This window comes from Somniosus microcephalus, chromosome 12, assembly GCF_052327205.1.
Source record: "Somniosus microcephalus isolate GS21.2 chromosome 12, FLI_Smic_1.0, whole genome shotgun sequence".
Taxonomy (NCBI): Eukaryota; Metazoa; Chordata; class Chondrichthyes; order Squaliformes; family Somniosidae; genus Somniosus; species Somniosus microcephalus.
The window spans coordinates 214450286-214475644 of NC_140998.1; the positions used below are offsets into that span (position 1 = coordinate 214450286).

At 46.1% G+C, this 25359-nt stretch overlaps 1 protein-coding gene and 1 long non-coding RNA gene across 2 annotated transcripts in view; one reads left to right on the plus strand and one right to left on the minus strand.

Moving 5' to 3' along the window:
* LOC147110080 (uncharacterized) overlaps window positions 1–6289 on the minus strand; it is an 18004-nt gene extending 11715 nt beyond the window's left edge. The window contains exon 1 of the long non-coding RNA XR_015080385.1: window positions 6042–6289. This is a non-coding gene — a long non-coding RNA (uncharacterized LOC147110080). The remainder of the gene's footprint in view (window positions 1–6041) is intronic.
* Window positions 6290–12622: 6333 nt separating this feature from the next.
* LOC147110081 (uncharacterized) overlaps window positions 12623–25359 on the plus strand; it is a 67756-nt gene continuing 55019 nt past the window's right edge. Inside the window, exon 1 of the mRNA XM_086004028.1 lies at window positions 12623–12712. Coding sequence (XP_085860154.1) covers window positions 12704–12712 — 9 coding nt within the window. The 5' untranslated portion in view covers window positions 12623–12703. The remainder of the gene's footprint in view (window positions 12713–25359) is intronic.

Here is a 25359-nt window from a genome sequence, read left to right on the forward strand (position 1 = left end):
GAGATTCGATAAGTTAATTACTTTCTTAATCATTTTTTTTTAAAACCATGTGTGTTTTAAAGCAACGTTTTTTATTAAGACGCAGAAAGCGGGAAAACCGAAAGGAAAAGTTTGGAATCAAGATGGCGGCGGACTCACCTCGGTTCAGAAGGATAAGGCCCGGCCACACACGCACCGATTGCTCCGGCGGCACATGCCAGCAACCCGGCGTACGATTGGTCGAGCTCGAGGTCACTCTGTCGCTAATGAGCGGATAATGAGATGCTAATGAGCGGAATGTTAAGGTTTTTGGGATACCGCAGGCGTAATTTTAGCCCGGCCGAAACGTAAATACACTTAAAACCATCTCGGAAGCGTAAGCTTTCTTTGGAGGTAACGCGCGCGGTAGGTACGCCCTGTAACTTTCGAGCGCATAGCCCGACAGACGCACAGGCGATGACAGACAGAATGACAGACAGACAGACAGAAGTACCGATTTATATATATAGATGATTAAGACTACATTACCCATGAGGCTAGGCTACCCAGAAGGCAGCAGTCATGATGGAAGCCTTTACAAGATGCTGTACATGTCCACATGTGCTCAATAAAGTAACTAGCAAAAGCTAGCTGTGTTCATAATAAGAATGTCTATTTATTAATGAACATAACAAAGTCCCTTAAGAATTTTATATGTTTCAATTAGATCACCTCTCATTCTTCTAAACTCTAGGAAATATAGGTCTAGTCTCTCCTCATAGGGCAATCCACTCATCCCAGGAACTAATCTAGTGAACCTTCATTGCACTCCCTCTATGGCAAGTATATCTTTCCTGAGGTAAGGAGGACCAAAACTGTACACAATACTCCAGGTGTGGCCTCACCAATGCCCTGTATAATTGTAGTAAGACTCTTTACCCTTATACTCTAATCCCTTTGTAACAAAAGCTAACATACCATTTGCTTTCCTCATTGCTTGCTGTACCTGCATGTTAACTTTCTGTGATTCGTGTACAGGGACACCCAGGTCCCTCTGAGTGCAAACATTTCCCAGTCTCTCACCATTCCAAAAATATGCTGTTTTTTTGTTTTTCCGACCAAAGTGGATAACTTCCCACTTCCCCACATTGTATTCCATTTGCCATGTTCTTTCCCACTCAGTCAATCTGCCATTTTCTCACCCAATCAATTAACCTGTCTATATCTCTCTGCAGCCTCTTTGCGTCCTGCTCAGCTTACTTTTCCAACTAGCTTTGTATCATCAGCAAACTTGGATACATTACATTTGGTCCCCTCATCCAAATCATTGATTTAGATTGCGAATAGCGGAGGCCCAAGCACTGATCCTTGCGGGACCCCACTAGTTACAGCCTGCCAACTCGAAAATGACCCGTTTATTCCTACTCTGCTTTCTGTTAGTTAACCAATCCTTAATCCATACTGGTATATTACCCCCCCAGTGAGCCCTAATCTTGTTTAATAACCTCTTGTGTGGCACCTTATCAAATGCCTTCTGAAAATTCACTTATTTCCCTTATCTACCCTGCTAGTTACACCCTCAAAAAACTAATATATTTGTCAAACACGATTTCCTTCATAAATCCGTCTTGACTCTGCCTAATCATATTGTGACTCTCCACGTGCTCTGTTACCCCTATGGAGACAGAGCCGGGGAGTGGGACTAATTGGACAGATCTTGCAAAGAGCCGGCACAAGCATGATGGGCTGAATGGCCTCCTTCTGCGCTGTATCGTTGTATTTGATCAGAAATCTATCTAGTTCCTTTGACAGAGTCACAGCGCTGGGCAGCACCCTCTGACCCAGGCTCACTGAGTTCGGACTGATTACAAAAGGAGGTGTGGTTGTGGTTTTCACAAGTTCATGAATCGCCCCTCCCACCTCTGCTATCAGTGGAGAAGGGCCCAATCCCCAGTGCTTGGCATTAACCCACACTTGGCTGTCAGGCAGGCTCCCACCTCGGGAAGATTCTCCAGCCTCTGCCCCTCCCGATCCCTTTTTCCCATCCACACAGCGATTCAGTCATTTAACGGAGGCCACAGCTGGTTACGGCAGTGTTGTCACTTGATTTGACACTGGTACAAAACACACCTTTTAATGATACTCTAAATCCATCCCCTCATATTGCTCTCCCCCTGCCCCAATGACAGTCTCGCACCCACCAGTACTTCACCCCAGTGTTCGCTCTCTTCAGTTTGGAAGGACATGACTGATTGCCATTCTGCCAGATGTTTCTCTGCAGTTGATGGCAACTTGAACCCATAACCTTGAGTCAGAGGAGAGTGTGATACCACTGACCCACGGCTGACAACCTCCCTCAGCCTGGCACCAATTTCCAGTCATGTTTTTCTTCTGAATCAGTTGGTAGCACTTTTGCCTCTGAGTCAGAAGGTTGTGGGTTCAAGTCCCACTCCAGAGACTTGAGCACAAAATCTAGATTGGCACTCCCAGTGCAGGGCTGAGGCTTGGAGCGCTGCACTGTCGGAGGTGCTGTCTTTCAGATGAGGAGATGTTAAACCAAGGCTCTGTCTTCCCTATCATGTGAACGTAAAAGATCCCACGACACTATTGGAAGAGGAGCAAGGGAGTTCTCCCCAGTGTCCTGGCCAATACAGATTATCTGGTCATTATCACATTGCTGTTTGTGGGATCTTGCTGTGCACAAATTAGCTGCCGCATTTCCCGACATTACAACAGTAACCACACTTCAAAAATACTTCATTGGCTGTAAAGCACTTTGGGACATCCGGCGGTGGTGAAAGGCGCTGGAGAAATGTCTCTTTCTCTGGCCTTTTCATCCCCAATGTACCTTTCCAATGATCTGAAACCCTGAGGGTCCCTCAAAGTCCCGTAACCAAAGGCATCACAAAGGACAAGCCACAAAGGGTGCTGAGGCCCACACTCCTCTAATAGCAAGCCCCCATTTACAGTGATTGTTTCAAATGCACCGAGTTAGAGGGGACCAAATGTGAATTCAGTGAAAATACAGGAGGAGGCCATTCAGCCCCGAGCCTGTTCCGCCATTCAATGAGATCATGGCTGATCTGTATCTCAACTCTATCCACCCGCCTTAGCTCCATATCCCATCATACCCGTCCAGCAAAAGTCCATCGATCTCAGATTTAAAATGATTAATTGAGCTGGCATCTACTGCTTTCTGTGGGAGAGTGCTCCACACTTCTACCACCCTTTGCGTGAAGAAGTGTTTCCGAATTTCTCTCCTGAATGGCCTGGCTCTGATTTTAATATTATGTTGATGACCCTTCGTTCTGATGTTAACTCTGTTTCTCTCTCTACAGATGCTGCCTGACCAGCTGAGTATTTCCAGCATTTTCTGTTTTTATTTAAGAGCAAATTAGAATCATGCAACCATTCTATGATTCTAGCACAGGAGGAGGCCATTCGGCCCCTCGAGCCCGTGCCGGCTCTCTGCCAGAACACTTCAGCTAGTCCCACTCCCCTGCCCTTTCCCCGTAGCCCCGCAAATAGTTTTCCTTTAGGTACTTATCCAACACCCTTTCGAAAGCCCCAATTGAGTCTGCCTCCACCACCCTTTCAGACAGAGCATTCCAGGTCATAACCACTCGCTGCGTAAAAAAGTTTTTCCTCATGTCACCTTTGGTTCTTCTGCCAATCACCTTAAATCTGTGTCCTCTGGTTCTCGACCCTTCCGCCAATGGGAACAGTTTCTCTCTATCTACTCTGTCCAGACCACTCATGATTTTGAACACTTCGATCAAATCTCCTCTCAACCTTCTCTGCTCCAAGGAGAACAACCCCAGCTTCTCCAGTCTATCCATGTAACTGAAGTCCCTCATCCCAGGAATCATTCTTGTAGATCGTTTCTGCACCCTCTCTAAGGCCTTCACATCCTTCCTAAAGTGCGGTGCCCAGAATTGGACACAATACTGCAGCTGAGGCGAAACCAGTGTTTTATAAAGGTTCATCATATCTTCCTTGATTTTGTACTCCCTGCCTCTATTTATGAAGTCCAGGATCCCGTATGCTTTTTTAACCGGTTTCTCAACCTGCCCTGCCACCTTCAATGATTTGTGCACATATACCCCCAGGTCTCTCTGTTCATGCACCCCCTTTAGGATTGTACCCTTTAGTTTATATTGCCTCTCCTCGTTCTTCCTACCAAAATGTATCACTTCGCACTTTTCTGCGTTAAATTTCATCTGCCATGTGTCCACCCATTCCACCAGCCTGTATGTCCTCTTGAAGTCTATCACTATCCTCCTCACTGTTCACTTTACTTCCAAGTTTTGTGTCATCTGCAAATTTTGAAATTGTGACCTGTACACCCAAGTCTAAGTCATTAATATATATCAAGAAAAGCAGTGGTCCTAGTACCGACCCCTGGGGAACACCACTGTATACCTTCCTCCAGTCTGAAAAACAACCGTTCACCACTACTCTCTGTTTCCTGTCACTTAGCCAATTTCATATCCATGCTGCCACAGTCCCTTTTATTCCATGGGCTTCAACTTTGCTGGCAAACCTATTATGCGGCACTTTATCAAACGCCTTTTGGAAATCCATGTACACCACATCAACCGCATTGCCCTCATCAACCCTCTCCGTTACCTCATCAAAAAACTCAATCAAGTTAGTTAAACACAATTTGCCTTTAACAAATCCGTGCTGGCTTTCCTTAATTAATCTGCACTTGTCCAAGCGACAGTTAATTTTGTCCCAGATTATCATTTTGATTAGTAGAATCATAGATTGATACAGAACTGGATTTGGCCCATCGTGTCTGTGCCGGCTCTTTGAAAGAGTTATCCAATTAATCCCACTCCCCTGCTCTTTCCCCATAGCCCTGTAAATTATTTTCCCTTCAAGTATTTATCCCAATTCCCTTTTGAATGTTACTATTGGATCTGCTCCCACTCTGCACCCTTTCAGGCACTGCATGCCAGATCATAACAACTCACTGTTTTTAAAAAATGTTTCCTCCTGTTGCCTCTGGCTCTTTAGTCAATCACCTTAAATCTGTGTCCTCTGCTTATCGACCCCCCCTGCCACTGGAAACAGTTTCTCGTTACTTACTCTATCAAAACCATTCATGATTTGGAACCCCAGTTTCTCCAGTCTCTCCACATAACTGAAGTCCCTCATCCCTGGTACCATTCTCGAATCTACATTTAATGTCGTGGCCTCAGTCACTTTCCTGGCACTATGATGGTGCGATAATATAAATTGTTGGAGATTTTGCACAGAACAGCTGCACACTTGCCTTTAGCAAAGAGTACCTTGGTGTCTGGCCTGAGCCGACCCATCATGGTACAGCCTCGGTCTTCAGGGCACTGTCAGTGCGGTAACTCAGAGCGCTGCTGCCCTTGCTCCATCCCTAACCAGCAATGAAAGGCTGACGTTTACTGCAGTAACACCGCAACACCGAAACAGCCACATCCCTTAATTTAAAAAAAATCCCAAATTGCACTGCCCGTGTTTGTTTTTCTTGCAAAAATATCAGGTCTGGAGATGCCTGCGCGTTGCATTCGCATGCAACTGTCCTGTGCATAATCTCCAACAATTGCTATTATCACGCCAGGTAAGTGGTTGAACCCACAACATTAAACATAGATTTTTGGTGAGAGTAAATTAGCAAAACCTATCTAGCGGTTAAGCGTCCATGAATTGTAAATAATTGTGATTGGTCATCTAGCCTTTCTTGCCCATTTTTGTGAATTTGAGTGATGTTGAAAATAAAACCTGCCACGAATTGACTCAGGTGTTTCTGCATTCCCAATTTTTCTCCCAAATGACTCTCTCTTTCATATTTCTTTTGCATTAAAAAAATAAAATCTGGCTTTTCAAATGGTCAATTAAACAGATTTCAATTACCAGTTCAGCATCCGAACAAAACAAATCCAGCCATTTCATCAAAAGGTTTAAAGAAATCTGAAAGCATGTCAATATTGATGATCCTGGTGCTGAATATGCCTTGCACAGTCCAAACCTGAACACTCCCTTTCATTGCACAGCCAGAGATCAGAGAATGGTTCCAGCACAGGGGGCCGCCGCGGGCTCTGTACCTCGGTGCTGCTGATCCTCCTCCGGCTCCGGCTGCTTCTCCAGGCTCAGGCTCATCTTCATCCCACTCCCGCTCGACGGCCTCCCCGCCTCCGACTTGGCTGCTCGCCTCGGGGAGATGGTGCTGCCGCCATCCCGCTCGCCATCATCATTGTTTGTCAAACTGGGGGAGGGGGAGGAGGGATGCCGCCGGAAAGAGCCGAGCCCAGCCCAGCGCCACCGGAAAGAGCCGAGCCGAGCCCAGCGCCGCCGGAAAGAGCCGAGCCCAGCGCCGCCGGAAAGAGCCGAGCCGAGCCCAGCGCCGCCGGAAGCGATGTAAGTGAGCCCTCCCGGCCGTTATATGGCGGTGTGTCAGGATGTCTCCCTTTATAAAGATGCCGGGCTGCAGTGAGCCCTCCCGGCCGGTAGATGGTGCTTTGTCAGGATGTCTCCCTTTATAAAGATGCCGGGCTGCAGTGAGCCCTCCTGGCCGGTAGATGGCGCCGTGTCAGGATGTCTCCCTTTATAAAGATGCCGGGCTGCAGTGAGCCCTCCCAGCCAGTAGATGGCGCCGTGACAGGATGTCTCCCTTTATAAAGATGCCGGGCTGCAGTGAGCCCTCCCGGCCCGTAGATGGCGCCGTGTCAGGATATCAACCTTTACTCCACGCCTCCACTACTCGCCTTCAAACAGCCGCCTCCTCAGAAGACAAACACGGGACATAACCAGAGTACCCTTCGTCATCCAGTACTTCCCCGGAGCGGAGAAACTACGCCATGTACTTCGCAGCCTTCAACATATCATCGATGACGACGAACACCTCGCTAAGGCCATCCCCACGCCTCCACTACTCGCCTTCAAACAGCCGCCTAACCTCAAACAGACCATCGTTCGCAGCAAATTACCCAGCTTTCAGGAGAACAGCGACCACAACACCACACAACCCTGCCACGGCAACCTCTGCAAGACATGCCAGATCATCAACACAGATACCATCATCACACGTGAGGACACCACCCACCAGGTACATGGTACATACTCATGTGACTCGGCCAACGTTGTCTACCTCATACGTTGCAGGAAAGGATGCCCTGGAGCATGGTACATCGGTGAAACCATGCAGACACTGTGACAATGGATGAACGGACACCGCACAAAAATCGCCAGGCAGGAGTGTTCCCTCCCAGTCGGGGAACACTTCAGCAGTCAAGGACATTCAGCCTCCGATCTTCGGGTAAGCATTCTCCAAGGCGGCCTTCGAGACACACGACAACGCAAAATCATCGAGCAGAAATTGATAGCCAAGTTCCGCACTCATGAGGACGGCCTCAACCGGGATCTTGGGTTCATGTCACGCTACATGTAACCCCACCTGACGTAGAGTCATCCAGACTCGAGTCGTCATTGGCTTGTTCTCTCTGCACAGATGCGGCCGGACCTACTGTGATTTCCAGCAAAAAAATAGTTTTTTGTTTGTTTTTTGCTTTTCATACAGACCCCAGCATCTGCAACATTTGACCCCTTGTGACCCCATACTTGCTCTCGAGTCAGTACAAAGAAGGTTCACTCGGTTAATCCCGGGGATGAGGGGATGGACATATGAGGAGAGGTTGAGTAGATTGGGACTCTACTCATTGGAGTTCAGAAGAATGAGAGGCGATCTTTTTGAAACATATAAGATTGTGAAGGGGTTGGATCGGGTGGATGCGGGGAGGATGTTCCCGATGATGGGTGAAACTAGAACTAGGGGGCATAGTCTTAGAATAAGGGGCTGCTCTTTCAAAAGTGAGATGAGGAGGAACTACTTCACTCAGAGGGTGGTAGGTCCATGGAATATGCTACCCCAAAAAGCTGTAGAAGCTACATCATTACATAAATTTAAAACAGAAATAGACAGTTTCCTAGAAGTAAAGGGAATTAAGGGTTACGGGGAGCGGGCAGGAATTTGGACATGAGTCTAGGTTCGGATCGGTCATGGCCCTGTGGGTAGCGGAGCGGGCCCAGGGGCCGTGTAGCCTGATCCTGCTCCTATTTCGTGTGTCTAATTCTGTTAAATTCAGGAGATGGTTCTGTGAAAGTAGATTGGCGGTTAGGATCAGATCAGCCATGATCTTATTGAATGGCGGAGCAGGCTCGAGGGGCCAATTGGCCTACTCCTGCTCCAATTTCTTATGTTCTTATGTTCTTATTGTTCTTTGATGTAATGTTTTCCTGACTGACCTGTTTGGACACCATTCACACCTGTGATCGCTGTGATTATCTCTCTGCCGAGGTGTGATAAAGGGCAGTTAGAAAGATTACCAGTAATCATCTGGCAGTGCTCTCTGACTATATATGCTGTGCTTATATGCAACTCTTCACTTCACCTGATGAAGGAGCAGCCCTCCGAAAGCTTGTGATTTCAAATAAAGCTGTTGGACTATAACCTGGTGTTGTGTGACTTCTTACATTCTTCCCTTTATAAAGATGCCGGGCTGCAGTGAGCCCTCCCGGCCGGTAGATGGCGCTTGTCACGATGTCTCCCTTTATAAAGATGCCGGGCGGCAGTGAGCCCTCCGGGCCGCTAGATGGCGGTGTGTCAGGATGTCTCCCTTTATAAAGATGCCGGTAGATGGCGGTGTGTCAGGATGACATCCTGACATCCGGTCAGGTGATGAAGGAGCAGTGCTCCGAAAGCTTGTGATTTCAAATAAAGCTGTTGGACTATAACCTGGTGTTGTGTGACTTACATTTGTCCACCCAAGTCCAACTCCGGCAGCTCCACACCATGGCCTTTATAAAGATGCCGGGCTGCAGTGAGCCCTCCCGGCCGGTAGATGGCGCTGTGTCAGGATGTCTCCCTTTATAAAGATGCCGAGCTGCAGTGAGCCCTCCGAGCCGCTAGATGGCGCTGTGACAGGAAGACTCCCTTTATAAAGATGATAAACCTACAGAGGGCGAGCGAGAGCTTTACAAAGGTGCGTATTGGAAGGTGAGTATCTCTTTGGTTCAAGTGACCCACATTTCACTGCATATGTCCAGGTGCTGACACAGATAAACGGATGCACAACACACACTGTACAGGGGAAAGCTGAGGGAACTCAGGATTAAACAGGGAGCCAGCCAGAGAGAGACAGAGAAAGATGGAGTGAAATAGACACTAATAAATCGACAATCGGAACCGCAGTAACATGAATTAAAATGGCTACCACGCATCTCATTGAAGCCTCAAATTGATCGCACTGCCCAAACCACCAGCATTATTGTGGAATTATAACACGGGTTCGCGTTGAGGACGTTGATTTCCTCTTGGGGGGCCTCTTTGTCCCGCACCAGGGGTTAACGTGTTTGTGCCACATTGCAAGGCCAGGGCTACTTTAACCCCAGGCTTTAAACCTGTTGAAAACTCAAGGCCCACAATCCAACAGGAACAAGTTAACCCAAGGCCCCAGAATCCCAGGCTCCCCGAGAGGAAATGAAAGCCTGGGGTAATAAACAGACACAAACTCACGTGGGCCCATTGGGTGCAGCCTCTGGCGAAGGCCTCGGATTGTCCACTGCGGAGGAAGCTCTTGTCCCAGGTATTCCTCATCCCAAAGCGCTCTCGCTCTCTCTGCATTTTGTTACAGCTTTGCAAATATAATAAATGTCCTTGGGAGAAGAGAGAGAGAAATGAGATTGATTAAGAAACAAAGCAATGAAAAAAAAGCATAGCAAGAGCCCAGGGCTCCCTCGCTCAGTTACACAGACAATCTCCCAACAACATCCCATTACAAACAATTACATTACATTAGAAACCAGAGGATCTAAAGAGTTAAAGATGGAGACAGAGAATTTGCACACAGCAGATTGAGAGAAATGGCCCTTCTGGAGGGAGGAGGGATTGGGACTTGGACCCTCCCAGCCCCAGGACTGGGACCCTCCCACCCCCAGGTCAGCAAATTGCAGAGTCCACCCCTTGAGCCATTGACATGTTGGCTTTGCTCCATAGGGGGCCTGTCCATTGACATGCTAATCCATGGATAGCCCAGGGCAGCACTCTGGCAAGGGAAATGCTTTCCCTGATCTGTTAACCTGTTCTGAACTACACAGGATGCAAAGTGTTTATTGTAAGGACAGGAGATGGTGGAATATACAAAACACAAGGTTTCCAGACCTGATGAGGCAGAAGGTGTTACCACACATTCCAATTTCAATTTTATTTGTCACATAACCAAATACAGCAAGTGAAATCCAGTCAGTGAAATGCTTTTTTCTTAACGAGCCGAGCGCACCAAGCAGCAAAGGACACTTAGCTGCCTGGTACGCACAGAGCCCGCAAGGACGGCAGCCATCTTCATCGGCGCCATCACAATAGGGTCCGCTCTCGCCTCGCTCCGCCTTTCCCGCACTCCTGCCCGACAATCTTCAGCCGCCGTGATACCGACGTCCCGGGGCCTGCTTCTCCCTGGCTCTCCTTCCACCCGGTCTGACCTCCGAGCCTCCCGCGGTGTCCGACCTTCCAGGGCCTGCTTTTCCCACCCTCGGTCCGCTGCATCTCTTGTGTCTTTGGATCAGGTTCTGTTTAACTTTAAAATGTCTCTCTCAAATAATAGGCCTGAGAGAAATTGAGAACGGACAATCTGAGAGTTTCAAAGAGAGCAATGTTCCATTCCATTGCAAATGACTAGAATATTGATCAGTGATATTCCATTGCAATGTTCCATTCCATTGCAAATGACTAGAATATTGATCAGTGATATTCCATTGCAATGTTCCATTCCATTGCAAATGACTAGAATATTGATCAGTGATATTCCATTGCAATGTTCCATTACATTGCAAATGACTAGAATATTGATCAGTGATATTCCATTGCAATGTTCCATTCCATTGCAAATGACTAGAATATTGATCAGTGATATTCCATTGCAAATGACTAGAATATTGATCAGTGATATTCCATCGCAATGTTCCATTCCATTGCAAATTACTAGAATATTGATCAGTGATATTCCATTGCAATGTTCCATTCCATTGCAAATGACTAGAATATTGATCAGTGATATTCCATTGCAATGTTCCATTACATTGCAAATGACTAGAATATTGATCAGTGATATTCCATTGCAATGTTCCATTCCATTGCAAATGACTAGAATATTGATCAGTGATATTCCATTGCAAATGACTAGAATATTGATCAGTGATATTCCATCGCAATGTTCCATTCCATTGCAAATGACTAGAATATTGATCAGTGATATTCCATTGCAAATGACTAGAATATTGATCAGTGATATTCCATTGCAAATGACTAGAATATTGATCAGTGATATTCCAATGCAATGTTCCATTACATTGTGTTGTAGCTAATTTGGGGCTAAGCGGGCCAGGTGATATTTGAGGTCGACGCGATACCCAACAGAAGCTTTTTAGAGTCAATAAAACTCCGACTACGAGTTGAATGGCAAAGTAAAAGAATGCTTTAATTGCAGAGCTCTGGGAGAAACCGTTACACACGCCTTGTGTGATCACCAAGTCTCTCGTTTTACACACACAAGGCTCCTACCTTTATACAGGAGTCAAAACAACTTAGACGGTTGATTACATAATCACAGCGATCCCCCGTGACATCTAAAATGGTTATCTATTCTTAAGCAAACGGTTATCTATTCTTAAGCAAGCGATGGCCATAGGTTAAAACCTTTTGGGACCTCTGGCCGCAGACGAGATAAGCAGAAGTAAACAATGGTTCCAGACTGTTCATCGTTGCAAGGTGACCACAAATGTTCAGTAATAAAACTGCAGCTGACAATTACCTCACCCCTGCCTACGTGCGAGCTCGGGGGCCCCTTGTTAGCCAGTTTTAATGTCAAGTATCCCGACAGTCTTTGCAAAGTCCTTAATACTGAAATTCTCCTTAACACATTGCAAATGACTAGAATATTGATCAGTGATATTCCATTGCAATGTTCCATTACATTGCAAATGACTAGAATATTGATCAGTGATATTCCAATGCAATGTTCCATTACATTGCAAATGACTAGAATATCGATCAGTGATATTCCAAAGCAATGTTCCATTACATTGCAAATGACTAGAATATTGATCAGTGATATTCCAATGCAATGTTCCATTACATTGCAAATGACTAGAATATTGATCAGTGATATTCCATCTCAAATGACTAGAATATTGCTCAGTGTGTGTGTGTCTCTCTCTCTCTGTCTCTCCCTCTCTGCCACTCTCTCTCGCTGTCTCTGTCTCTTTCTCTCTGTCTCTGTCTGTCTCTGTCTCATTGTGTAATCCAGTTCTGCTCCTTTAGATTTCCTCTTTATTCCCCGTCAGTTGTGTCTGGGAACCAGGAACGAGAGGGAGCCTGGGTGCAGCCCTGCGCCTCTGTGCAGTGCTCGTCAGTGTTTGCAGAACCTCAACAGTCTCAGAATTAATTTGGACATGGTCCCTTTAAGGACACCGGGGTCATCAGACCCGCTTGTTGTTAACTGTCCGGGATCCCCGGCAGGGCGGGCTGAACAAACCCAATCCTGTAAAATCCCTCTGAGGGAGCCGCTGTAGCCGGGAGCGGGTCCGTGATCCGCCAACTAGCTCACCCCACCTGGGCACGGGACTTTCCTGTGAGTGTTGGGTTCTTTGAATCGCCGCGCCCAGCTTGTAACTTGTACCAGTAACACTGAGCTGCAGACTGGACCGTCCGGCCAGAATGATCTGGGTAAGTCCTGAGTATTTGCAGTTTGTGGGGAAACAGGCGAGTGAGGATGGGGAATAATAACACAGCGCTGGAAACACTCAGCCAGGTCCGACATTAGCATCTGTGGAGAGAGACACAGAGTTAACGTTTCAGCTCGATGGACCTTCGTCAGAGCTGGAACAAGGTTTCCAGCATCCACAGTGTTTTGCTTTTGGGTGGGGGTTCTGTACATTTTAGACAAGTCATCTTCAGGGGGGGAATGTGCAGTAAATTCAGATGCAGAAACTCTTTGCCATGAAGTACTCTCTCTCTCTCTCCACCTGGTCAAACACAGCGAGCTAACCCGTCCTCTGTTCAAAAGGAACTGCTGGAAAGTGAATGGGTGGATAAGTTTAATTTCTGGAAAGGGTCGCTAGCTGAACTTCTTTAACCGGATTTGTTTTAAACCCCGCTCTTTCGGAGGATATGAATTTATTGTATCACATGTATTGATAGTGGAGTTTAAAAAGATCACAGGGTTTTCTGAGAGCGGACTTCAGACACAATCTGGGCGGTTTCTATTGTGATTTATGAGCTGATGAGTACAGTACAAGCCACCAGGAACAGACTGGTTGGCAATTGGATTCTCTGCATTTTTAACAACATAAAGTGCAACGAAGATTTGCGCCCAATTAAAGTGTAAACTGAAATTGTAGATGGGAAATTGGCCCATCACATCTCGCCACTAGAATTGCTTCAATACAAAGCTTTGACTGTCGCTGCAAACATCAGGACAAGTGGACATCGAAGTATTTTATGTTGCTAATTATTGGATAGTTCTGCTCTGTTTAAACCTGTATTTCCCACAAGGGGATGAATATATTGTAAATTGACTGATGATATTGAATGTGATGTGTTTGTGAGGATTAAAATGAATCCTTTTAGAGATTGCAAGAGTCACTGATGGTGTGCTCCCTCCCTCAACTGTGTGTCACGATTGTTCTGCCGAGCTGCTCATCAAAGTTACTACCTGGAATGAAAAGTGGGGAAACTTCCAGTATTCGGTTCAGCTAAGTCTTCTGCTAAGTATAATGAATGAAAACAATCCTAACACCATGGTGCAAACTGCTATGCGGTGTACAGAATTGCTTCATAATTAGCATTCCAAATGACTTCAAATATTAAATTTAAAAGATGGCAGTTACCCCTTTGTAAGCTGAATCTAACCGTTGGTCAATACCATAACGCACATTAAAACAAAATCTCTTTCCAAACCATATCTGTAAAAAAACATTACTTGTCTTCAACAAAGGGTCTATACCTGAAATGCTAACCTGAGCTTTCTCTATAGATTCTGACCGACATTCTGTAATCACTTTCTGTTTGTAGGATAGTTATTTCCCTTTTCACTTCGACCTAAGGGAGCTTAGTACTGAAATGGGAGGTGCAGTGTAACCTTTCACAGTGGACTGCAGAGAGCACTTCTTTTTGATCATTGTAGTTCATTATACGCTGGTCCAAATGCTGACTTCAGTTTAAGTGAGGAGAACCTTTGCTGTGTTATAGTCTCAAGATATATATATATATATTTTAAAAGTTTCATAAAGTGCCCCAAAGGTGTGTTTTGTCCTTAATCAATGGAGGAATAGATTTTGAGAGCAGCAATATTCTCAAGAGCAGTTCACAGGATTTACTGTAAAAGCCGTTTGATAACTTGTAAGGTTGTAGGTCTAAACAGAAATAGCACCCCTGAGGTTAAACACAATTTAATTTGTAACTTTATTTTTAGGCAATTAATATTTATTTTATTTAGGATCTGCTTAAGATACCCCACTATCTTCATTATAAACCTGCATAGTTTTCAAATGTACTAGTATCAAAATACTTACACACCATATGAACACATTCATCAGCTGGACTTGACTGTTGGGGAAGGAGCCTTCACATAAAAAGGATCAGTATTCAGTAATGTCATATATTCTGATCCTAGTTTTTAGCAGTTAAAAATGCATCTTGATAATAGCGATGCCCAAAATGTGCTGCCACCATTAGGGTAAACAAACTGGAGAGAAAAGATTCTTTAAAAGTGAAACATTGGTCATAAATGATAGTAATGTAATGACAATGGTTAGTTCCTCTCATTTCAGGAAAAGTCTTTTATTTTTATTTTTTATTTTTTTTATTTTAACCAAAATCGTAAAGTGCATGTTATAGCAAAACTGCAAGTCACCGGTGATGAAGTTGGGTCGGAATAACTGGCCTTCACTTTTTATCGTTTTCAAAGTACTCCAGATTGACATGTACACACAGATTTGACCCCAAAGTAATGGCCTCACATTCAAAGCCTTACATAATGCTTACAGAGTGGGCTTCACTTGTTTTGACAGGAGGTTCCCGATGGCGGGGAGTCCAGAACCAGGGGTCACAGTCTAAAGATAAGGGGTGAGCCATTTAGGACAGAAATGAGGAGGTGTTTCTTCAGCCAGAGAGTGGTGAACCTGTGGAATTCACTACCACAGAAGGCAGTGGAGGCCAATTCATTAAATATATTCAAGAAGGAGTTGGATATACTTCTTAAGGCTAAAGGGATCAAGGGATATGGGGAGAAAGCAGGGACAGGGTACTGAATTTGGATGATCAGCCATGATCTCATTAAATGGTGGAACAGGCTCGAGGGGCCGAATGGCCGACTCCTGCTCCTATCTTCTATGTTCCCTCCCTGACACTGCTCCTGTGAGTCGATTTGTTTGTGAAATGTCGAGTTTTTCAATTGTTCAATCGTTATTCTTAATCGGCCGATATTTATTTTTCTGAAATATTCTAACGTGGTGAAGGGGGAAATAATCCACATTGGAGGGTGCAGTGGGAACAGGAGCTGTCATTACTGGGTTTCTAACAAGTGAGGGCAAATTATAACACAGGTTAGGGTTAAAGCCATTGCTCACACCCTGTGTATTGGATTGGTGAAGAATTACTTGCACTGTGTGGGTGTAAGATGGTGATGTTTCCTGAGAGTCGTGCCTGACACACGCGGAGGAATTTCTCTTCTCATTGAGCTCCGTTTCTCAAACAAGATCAGGTTTTGTTTTAACTCTATCAGGGGCAAAGCTATGGGCTGAATTGAACTGCGAGCAGGAATTGTGGTGACATTTCCAAAATATTATCGGGAGGGGTGTGTCAATAAAATTGGGTCAGTGAAACTGGCTCCTGTGTTTCCCGTGTGTCTTCTGTTGATAAACATTTCGATTGAAGGAGAGTTTATATTTATAAGCGAGTGACTGTGTTAAAATCTGTTCATGAGACAGGGACTGAACTGATCTGCACTCTGCAACACTGAACATCCTGATTTTACAGACACATTTTGTGCAGATTGAATAGTCCATGTGCTTATTTCCCAATTCACAGATGTAGGTTTCACTCTGGAGCAGGTGGAGGTGTGAATTTCAGTGCAGGAAGCGGTGGGACACGGGTCCCATCCCGGTTCAGGTGGAGCCCCTGTCCCATCGGTACCAGCTCCTTCCTGCCCCAGGACTGGTGCCAGTGTCCCATGAAAAGGAACCCCTCTTTCCAACACCAGCCCTTTAGTCACCTGTTAATTCTCCTGATCTCTCTGCTTCTGTGACAACTTGCACCTGGCCCAGGCAATAATCCAGAGATTGTTACCCTGGAGGTCCTGCTTTTTAATTTAGATCCCAGCTCCTGATACTCTGTCAGCAGGACCTCCTCCCTGTTCCTACCGATGTCGCTCGTTCCAACATGGACCAGGACAACTGGATTTAACCCCTCCCTTTCCAATCTGACTCTTCCTCTCAACCAGAATCACTGTCCGGGTGAATGAACTTCTCCAATCAGAAGTCTACATTTCCCAACCTATCCCTTGATTGCTAAATCATCATTTCCCATCAAACATTGTTGCTAAATTCAACATTTTTCATTCGTTCAATTCAGTCCTAGAACAGGCGGAAAAGCCTCTCGGTTTTAGGACTGAACATTTAATTTTAAATGTGGAATACGGAGAGGGTCAGGCGGATAATCTCACTGGTGATAAATCACCAAACTGGGTGACTCGGATTTTAATGCAAGTTTTAGGGAATAAAGTGGAAATCTAAAGGAGCAGAGCTGGATTACACAGGGACATTAATATTTAACTGATTATTATGGTCTGTGCGCTTCCTGCACTGAAATTCACACCTGCACGTGTTCCAGAGTGAAACCTACATCTGTGAATTGGGAAATAAGCAAATGGACTATTCAATCTGCACAAAATGTGTCTGTAAAATCAGGATGTTCAGTGTTGCAGAGTGCAGATCAGATCAGTCCCTGTCTCATGAACAGATTTTAACACAGTCACTCGCTTGTAAATATAAACCCTGCTTCAATCGAAATGTTTATCAACAGAAGACACACGGGAAGCACAGGGGCCAGTTTCACTGACCCAATTATATTGACACATCCCTCCCGATAATATTTTGGAAATATCACAATTCCTGCTCGCAGTTCAAGTCAGCACATAGCTTTGCCCCTGATAGTTAAAACAAAACCTGATCTTGTTTGAGAAACGGATCTCAATGAGAAGAGAAATTCCTCCGAGTGTGTCAGACACGACTCTCAGGAAACATCACCATCTTACACCCACACAGTGCAAGTAATTCTTCACCAATCCAATACACAGGGTGTGAGCAATGGCTTTAACCCTAACCTGTGTTATAATTTGCCCTCACTTGTTAGAAAACCAGTAATGACAGCTCCTGTTCCCACTGCACCCTCCAATGTGGATTATTTCCACCTTCACCACGTTAGAAGACTTCAGAAAAATAAATATCGGCCGATTAAAAATAACGATTGAACAATTGAAAATCTCGACATTTCACAAACAAATCGACTCACAGGAGCAGCGTCAGGGAGGGAATCATCAGTGACTCTTGCAATCTCTAAAATGATTCATTTTAATCCTCACAAACACATCACATTCAATATCATCAGTCAATTTACAATATATTCATCCCCTTGTGGGAAATACAGGTTTAAACAGAGCAGAACTATCGAATAATTAGCGACATAAAACACTTTGATGTCCACGTGTCCTGATGTTTGATGTTTAGAGCGGGGTTTAAAACAAATCCGGTTAAAGAAGTTCAGCGAGCGACCCTTTCCAGAAATTAAACCTATCCACCCATTCACTTTCAAGCAGTTTCTTTTGAACAGAGGACGGGTTAGCTCGCTGTGTTTGACCAGGTGGAGAGAGAGAGAGAGAGAGAGAGTACTTCATGGCAAAGAATTTCTGCATCTGAATTTACTGCACATTCCCCTCCTGAAGCTGGCTTGTCTAAAATGTACAGAACCCGCACCCAAAAGCAAAACACTGCGGATGCTGGAAACCTTGTTCCAGCTCTGACGAGGGTCCATCGAGCTGAAAGGTTAACTCTGTGTCTCTCTCCACAGATGCTAATGCCGGACCTGGCTGAGTGTTTCCAGCACTGTGTTATTATTCCCCATCCTTACTCGCCTGTTTCCCCACAAGCTGCAAATACTCAGGACTTACCAGAAGGTCCATTCTTCAGCTCAGTGTTACTGGTACAAGTTACAAGGTGTCTGCTGCCGACTGTGACTCCTCCCAAGCTGGGCGCCGCTCACATCACTCACATGACAACAACCACAATGGTGGAGCGATGGAAATCGGGGGGATGCACAAGAGGCCAGAATTGGAGGAGTGCAGAGATCTGGGAGGGTAGGAGGAGGTTACAGAGATAGGGAGGGTTGTAGGTGTTGTGTCTGTATATAATAAGACACAGACTGCAGGAGAACGGTACAACAGGTGTTTACTCAATGTGGCTCACAGTGAAACTGCCTGTACAGATTACTACTCAGTGCTATATACAGGTGTGGTCACTGCCGGTACTACAGTATACATGAGCTGTAAAAAGTAGTTCCCCCCTTAAAAGGTATATACATTACAATTCCTCCCCTTTTAGATTAACAGTACCATAACACTCACTTAACAATTAAATATCAAACTAATTACAATTAACACTTTTAACATGCAACATTAGCTGAAAATAGTCTATTTATATATTCAGTCTTTGGGGAGGCTTCCTGATCCTTTCTGGATAGCGCCTTTCCCGAGTGTCTTGCTCTTGGTGCGGAGGCAATTCTGGCCCCCTGTCATCGGTTGGTTCATCAGCTTCCGATTCTACTGTTTCTGGGGTAGATGCGACTTGTACGTCGGGTTCATCACCAGGTACGTATGGGCGAGGCATGGGGTTGACTTGTTCCTGTGACTCGAGGATCTGGTCAGCATGGCATCTCACGATGCTCTCCCCAATGTCCACTGTGTACATTAGTGGGCCCTGCTGTGGTGCATATCGTTCCTGGCTGCCATTTTTCTGTTCGGTAGTCGCGGGCCCAGACTGGTTGCCCTACATTGAAGCTCCTTGTTGGCTTCTCATGGATGTGCTGCAATTGCTTACTCTCAACATCTCTTCGTACGTTTGGTCTGAGCAAACCCAGGCGAGATCTTAACCTTTGGTTAAAGAACATCATGGCTGGGGCCTGGTTGGTGACTGCATGTGTCGCATTCCGGTAGGCGAACAGGAAATTGTCCACCTTGTGCTGCAGCGGAATGTTGTCATTGTACATAGCCTTTATTCCCTTCTTAAAGGTTTGTACGAACCTCTCAGCCAATCCATTTGTGGCTGGATGATACGGGGCGGATGTGTAATGCCTCACCACATTCTTTTTCAAGAACCTCCGGAACTCTTCGGACACAAACTGTGGTCCGTTGTCGGAGCAAATCTGTTCTGGCAAGCCATTCCTGGCAAAAATGGTCCGTGGGACTGCAATAGTTTTCTCCGTGGTGGTGGAGGACATTTTGATGACCTCAGGCCATTTCGAGTGTGCATCCATGGTTATTAAAAACATTGAGTCCATGAATGGACCAGCAAAATCAATATGCACCCGTTGCCATGGAGATGAGGGCCACCCCCATGGGTGTAGACGGTCCTGTGGTGGTGCATTTATGACTCTCTGGCATCCTGAGCAGCTCTTGGTCAGGTCCTCGATTTGTTTATCGATTCCTAGCCAGCACACATAAGCCCTGGCTAGGCTTTTCATTTTTACCCCTCCCAGATGACTCTCATGAAGCTCATTGAGCACTCTATCCCTTAACTTGGGTGGAATTACCACTCAGGATCCACACATCAAGGTCCCCCGGCACACTGACAGCTGTTCTCTCCTTGTCGAGAATGCTGGCAACAGTGAGTTGGGGAACAATGGGGAACAAAGAAATGGCAGACCAACTAAATACATATTTTGGTTCTGTCTTCACAAAGGAGGACACAAATAACCTCCCAGAGATGCCGGGGAACATAGGGTCTGATGAAAGGGTGGAACTGAAAGAAATCAGTATTTGTAGGGAAATGGTGTTAGGAAAAAAGATGGGACTGAAGGCCGATAATTCCCCAGGGCCTGATAATCTACATCCCAGGGTACTTAAGGAAGTGGCCCTAGAAATAGTAGATGCATTGCTGGTCATCTTCCAGAACTCGATAGAGTCTGGAACGGTACCCATGGATTGGCGGGTAGCTAATGTTACCCCACTATTCAAAAAAGGTGGTAGAGAAAAGGTGGGGAATTATAGACCGGTAAGCTTGACATCGGTAGTGGGGAAAATGCTCGAGTCCATTATAAAAGATGTAACAGCAGAGCACTTGGAAAGCAGTGACAGGATCGGACAAAGTCAACATGGATTTACAAAAGGTAAATCATGCTTGACTAAACTACTGGAATTTTTTGAGGATGTAACTGGTAAAATAGATAAGGGAGAACCAGTGGATCTGGTGTATTTGGACTTGCAGAAGTCTTTCGATAAGGTCCCACATAAGAGATTAGCATGCAAAATTAAGGCACATGGGATTGGGGGCAAGGTATTGACTTGGATAGAGAACTGGTTGGCGGACAGAAAGCAAAGAGTTGGAATAAATGGGTTGTTTTCCGAGTGGCAGGCAGTGACTAGTGGGGTACCGCAAGGATCGGTCCTAGGACCCCAGCTGTTCACAATACATATTAATGATCTGGACGAGGGAATTGGATGTAATATCTCCAAATTTGCAGACGACACAAAGCTGGGTGGGAGGGTATGCTGTGAGGAGGATGTCGTGAAACTCCAGTACGATTTGGACAGGTTGGGTGATTGGGCAGAAACATGGCAAATGCACTTTAATGTGGGTAAATGTGAGGTTATCCACTTTGGTGGCAAAAACAGGAAGGCAGATTATTATTTGAATGGCAATAGATTGGGAGAAGGGGAAGTGCAAAGAGACCTGGGTGTTCTTGTGCACCAGTCGCTGAAGGTAAGCATGCAGGTGCAGCAGGCGGTTAAGAAGGCAAATGGTATGTTGGCCTTCGTAGCGAGAGGGTTCGAGTACAAGAACAAAGATGTCTTGCTGCAGTTGTACAGGGCCTTGGTGAGACCGCACCTTGAGTATTGTGTGCAGTTTTGGTCGCCTTACCTGAGGAAGGACGTTCTTGCCATGGAAGGAGTGCAGCGAAGATTCACCAGGCTGATACCTGGGATGGCAGGAATGACGTACGAGGTGAGATTGTGTCGATTGGGCTTATACTCACTGGAGTTTAGAAGATTGAGAGGGGATCTCATCGAAACCTATAAAATTCTATCAGGCCTGGACAGACTAGATGCAGGAAGGATGTTTCTGATGGCCGGGGAGTCCAGAACCAGGGGTCATAGTCTAAGGATAAGGGGTAAGCCATTTAGGACTGAAATGAGGAGGAATTTCTTCACCCAGAGAGTGGTGAACCTGTGGAATTCTCTGCCACAGAGGGCGGTGGAGGCCAGTTCATTAAGTATATTCAAGAAAGAGTTGGATATATTTCTTAAGGCTAAAGGGATCAAGGGATATGGGGAGAAGGCAGGGACGGGCTCCTGAATTTGGATGTTCAGCCATGATCGCATTGAATGGCGGAGCAGGCTCGAGGGGCCGAATGGCCGACTCCTGCTCCTATCTTCTATGTTTCTATGTTTCTATGTGCTGGCCATCCCCTCACCGTTAAATCATATACCCGAGACAGTGTCGGGTCATTTCGGGTTTCCTTTTCGATACAAGCGTTAGTTACCGGTAGGTATTCAACTATAGTCGAATGGAATATTTCGACAGGATCCACTGCTGGTGCTTCCTCCGCAGTAGGCAGTGGCAGGCGTGATAGCCCATCAGCATTTCCATGCTGTTTCGTGCCCTTATATTCAATCTCACAGTGGTGCGCCCCGAGAAAAAGTGACCATCTTTGTAGTCGTTGCGCAGTCATCACCAGAACGCCCTTCTTCGGATTAAAAATGGAGACAAGAGGCTGGTGATCAGTCAGCAAGGTGAATTTCTGCCCGTGCAGATAGTGATTGAACTTTTTCACTCCCCACACTAGGCTGAGGGCCTTCCTGTCAATCTGGGTGTAGTTACGCTCGGCTGAGGTTAGTGATCGTGCCACAAAGGCTATTGGCCTCTCTGAGCTGTCCGAGAATTTGTGCGACAGCACCGCTCCAATGCCGTAGGGTGACGCATCACATGCCAACCGAATTGGTAATGCCGGGTTGTAATGGGCCAATACCTCTTTCGATGTGATTAGTGTTTTGCTCTTCTGGAAAGCTCGTCTACATTCGTCACTCCACTTCCATGGCACCCCAGTTTGCAGTAGTGTTCAGTGGGTGTAGTATTGTAGACAAATTTGGCAAGAACTTATGGTAGTAGTTTACCAGCCCGAGGAACGACCTCAGTTGTGACACATTTTCCGGTGCTGGAGCCTTGACTACTGCCTCAATCTTCTCTGGGGACTTATGTAACCCCTTTTTATCGATAACATGGCCACAATACGAGATCTGTTTTCTAAAAAACTCGCATTTGCGGTGGTTAGCTCGGAGCCCATATTCCTGCAATCTAGTGATCACTGTCATTTTTGCCCGTGACCAGGATGTCGTCCAAATAACACTGGGTCCCTGGGATCCCTTGCAGGACTTGTTCCATTGACTTCTGCCAAATAGCCGGAGCTGATGCTACCCCAAATACCAGCCGGTTGTATTGGTAGAGACCTTTATGGGTGTTGATTGTGAGGTATTTTCTTGATGCTTCTTCTACCTCCATTTGCAGATACGCCTGGGCCAGATCAATCTTAGTGAAGCGTTTCCCTCCAGATAGTGAGGCGAAAATATCTTCAATCCGCAGAAGTGGATATTGTACGTTGTGAAGGACCAGGTTCACTGTTACATAAGAACATAAGAAATAGGAGCAGTAGTAGGCCAATCGGCCCCTCGAGCCTGCTCCGCCATTCAATAAGATCATGGCTGATCTGATCCTAACCACCAATCCACTATCACAGAACCATCTCCTGAATCTAACAGAATTAGACCTTAATGTCCCCACAGATGCAAACCTTCCTTGGTTCCCCAAGCGTGCTGCTCAATGACTTTTTCATCACAGGGACGATGGGTGTAGCCCACTCGCTCCAGTCTACCTTGGACAGCACACCTGAATGTTCCAGACTCTCCAGCTCTGCTTTGATGGCTGGGCGGATCGCATAAGGTACCGGTCTGGCCTTAAAAAATTTTGGGCTTGCGTTTTCTTCAATTTTAATCGTCGCTGTCATGCCTTTTAGTGTTCCGAGTCCTTGCTGGAACACTTCTTTCACATCAGTTAGGAGCTTTGACAGTCGCCCAGGTGTGACGTCGTCATCCCTTTTGTCAGCCACAGTCAGTGCCTGTATGGAATGCCAATCCAGTTGTATTTTCCGGACCCATTCACGTCCCAGTAATGGTGGTCCTCCATCTTGCAATACATACAGGTCTAGTTTTGGTGTTTCCTTACCCTTATTTTTCCTTTGGGGTAGTCTTTTTGCCCTGTGTACGTCTTCAAAATAATTTTTGTGTCTCTCAAGGGTATGTGTGAGAATAGCCGCTCGTAGTCCCGTCGGTTTTTGACTGTTAGGGCTGATCCTGTGTCCAATTCCATCTTTACCTGGACTCCTGCTATCTTGAGAGTGACCCAAATGGTTTGGTGATCCTCCGTTGTGATCACATTATGTAGTTTCAGACAACTCAGTTCCCTGCTTTCGGAGTCGTTATCACTTTTGTTCGTCTGAACTATTCTCTGTCATCTTATGTACCTTCTTGTACTTTTCTTTGGTAGGTTTCTTATTGCTGGTTTTCTTTCCCGACCTGCAGACTCGTGCTATGTGTCCTACTTTTCCACACTGTCTGCACACTTTCTCTTTGAACCAGCAATTATTCTGGTCATGTGTTGTTCTGCTGCAGCGATAGCACTTCTCTGTTCCATATGACATATCATTTGTGCCATATTCTTGCGGTCTCTGTTGTATCTCTGCAGCGCCCCGTGCTGCTGCTTCATATGATATCACAATGCTGAAAGCCTTTTCCAGCGTAAGGTCCTTTTCAGATAAAAGCCGTTTCTGGGTTCCTTCACTTTGAAGCCCACACACAAACTTGTCCCTTAAGGTATCTGCCAGTCCCGCTCCAAACTGGCAGTGTTTCGATAGTTTGCGCAGTTCTGTAAAATAATTAGCATTGCTTTCATCCTTATGCTGGTTCCGTTTGTGAAACTTGAATCTTTCTGCTATCAGCAGCGGTGTGGGGTTTAAATGTTCCTGTAGTATCGTTACTGTGTCTTCAAAACTCTTTTCCATTGGCTTTGTTGGGGTTACTAGATTTTGTAATAAACCATACATCTTTGCACCCATTAAATTTAACAATACCAACGCTTTCTTGTCATCTGACACCTCATTTGCCTTGCAGTACACCTCTATTCATTCGACATATGTAGTCCAATCTTCGACTTCATTGTCAAATGCGGTGATACTGCCACTCTTCGGCATTTTTGGGTGTGGTTTAAAATGACGTCTCCCGCGCTTTCTTTCCTCCCCCGCTGCTGCCAACGCCGCTCCCGGCGGCTCTCGTGGCAATGGCGGCACCCTGTAGGTTTCGCGCACTTCTCCTGCGCTGCTGCCAACGCCACTCTCGGTGGTCCTCGTGGCAATGGTGGCGCCTCGCGGGTTTCTGCGCGTCTCTCTCTCCCTCTCTTCGACTCTGCTCGGCCCCTGAACACCGGCTGCGCCCTGTGTGCTCTGCCCTCTCTCTCTCTCTCTCTCTCTCTCTCCCCTGTTGACGCTGCTCGGCCCTTTGCTGTGCCGCTCAGTCGGGCTCTAGCCCGCCGCTGTCTGGGAAGGGTCTGCGCACTACCTGTTGCCAGCCCATTTCGCTGGACCACCTCGACTGGAAAGCCAAGCCTGGCTCTCGACAGCCTCCCCTGCAATTCTCGAGTCTCTGCTGGATGACTGGGCGGTTGCCCGTGGTTGACGCCCGAGTCTCTGGCCTTGACCTCCAATCCACTGATCTCCAGAACGAATCCCCAGGAGGTGATGCAGAGTTGCAGGTAGGTTCGAACTTGACTCATCGCCAATGTTGTGTCTGTGTATAATAAGACACAGACTGCAGGAGAAATGGTACAACAGGTGTTTGCTCAACGTAGCTCACAGTGGAACTGCCTGTACAGATTACTACTCAGTGCGAAATACAGGTGTGGTCACTGCCGGTACTACAGTATACATGAGCTGTAAAAATTATTCCCCCCTTAAAGGTATATACATTACAGTAGGGGCTGGAGGAGGTTACAGAG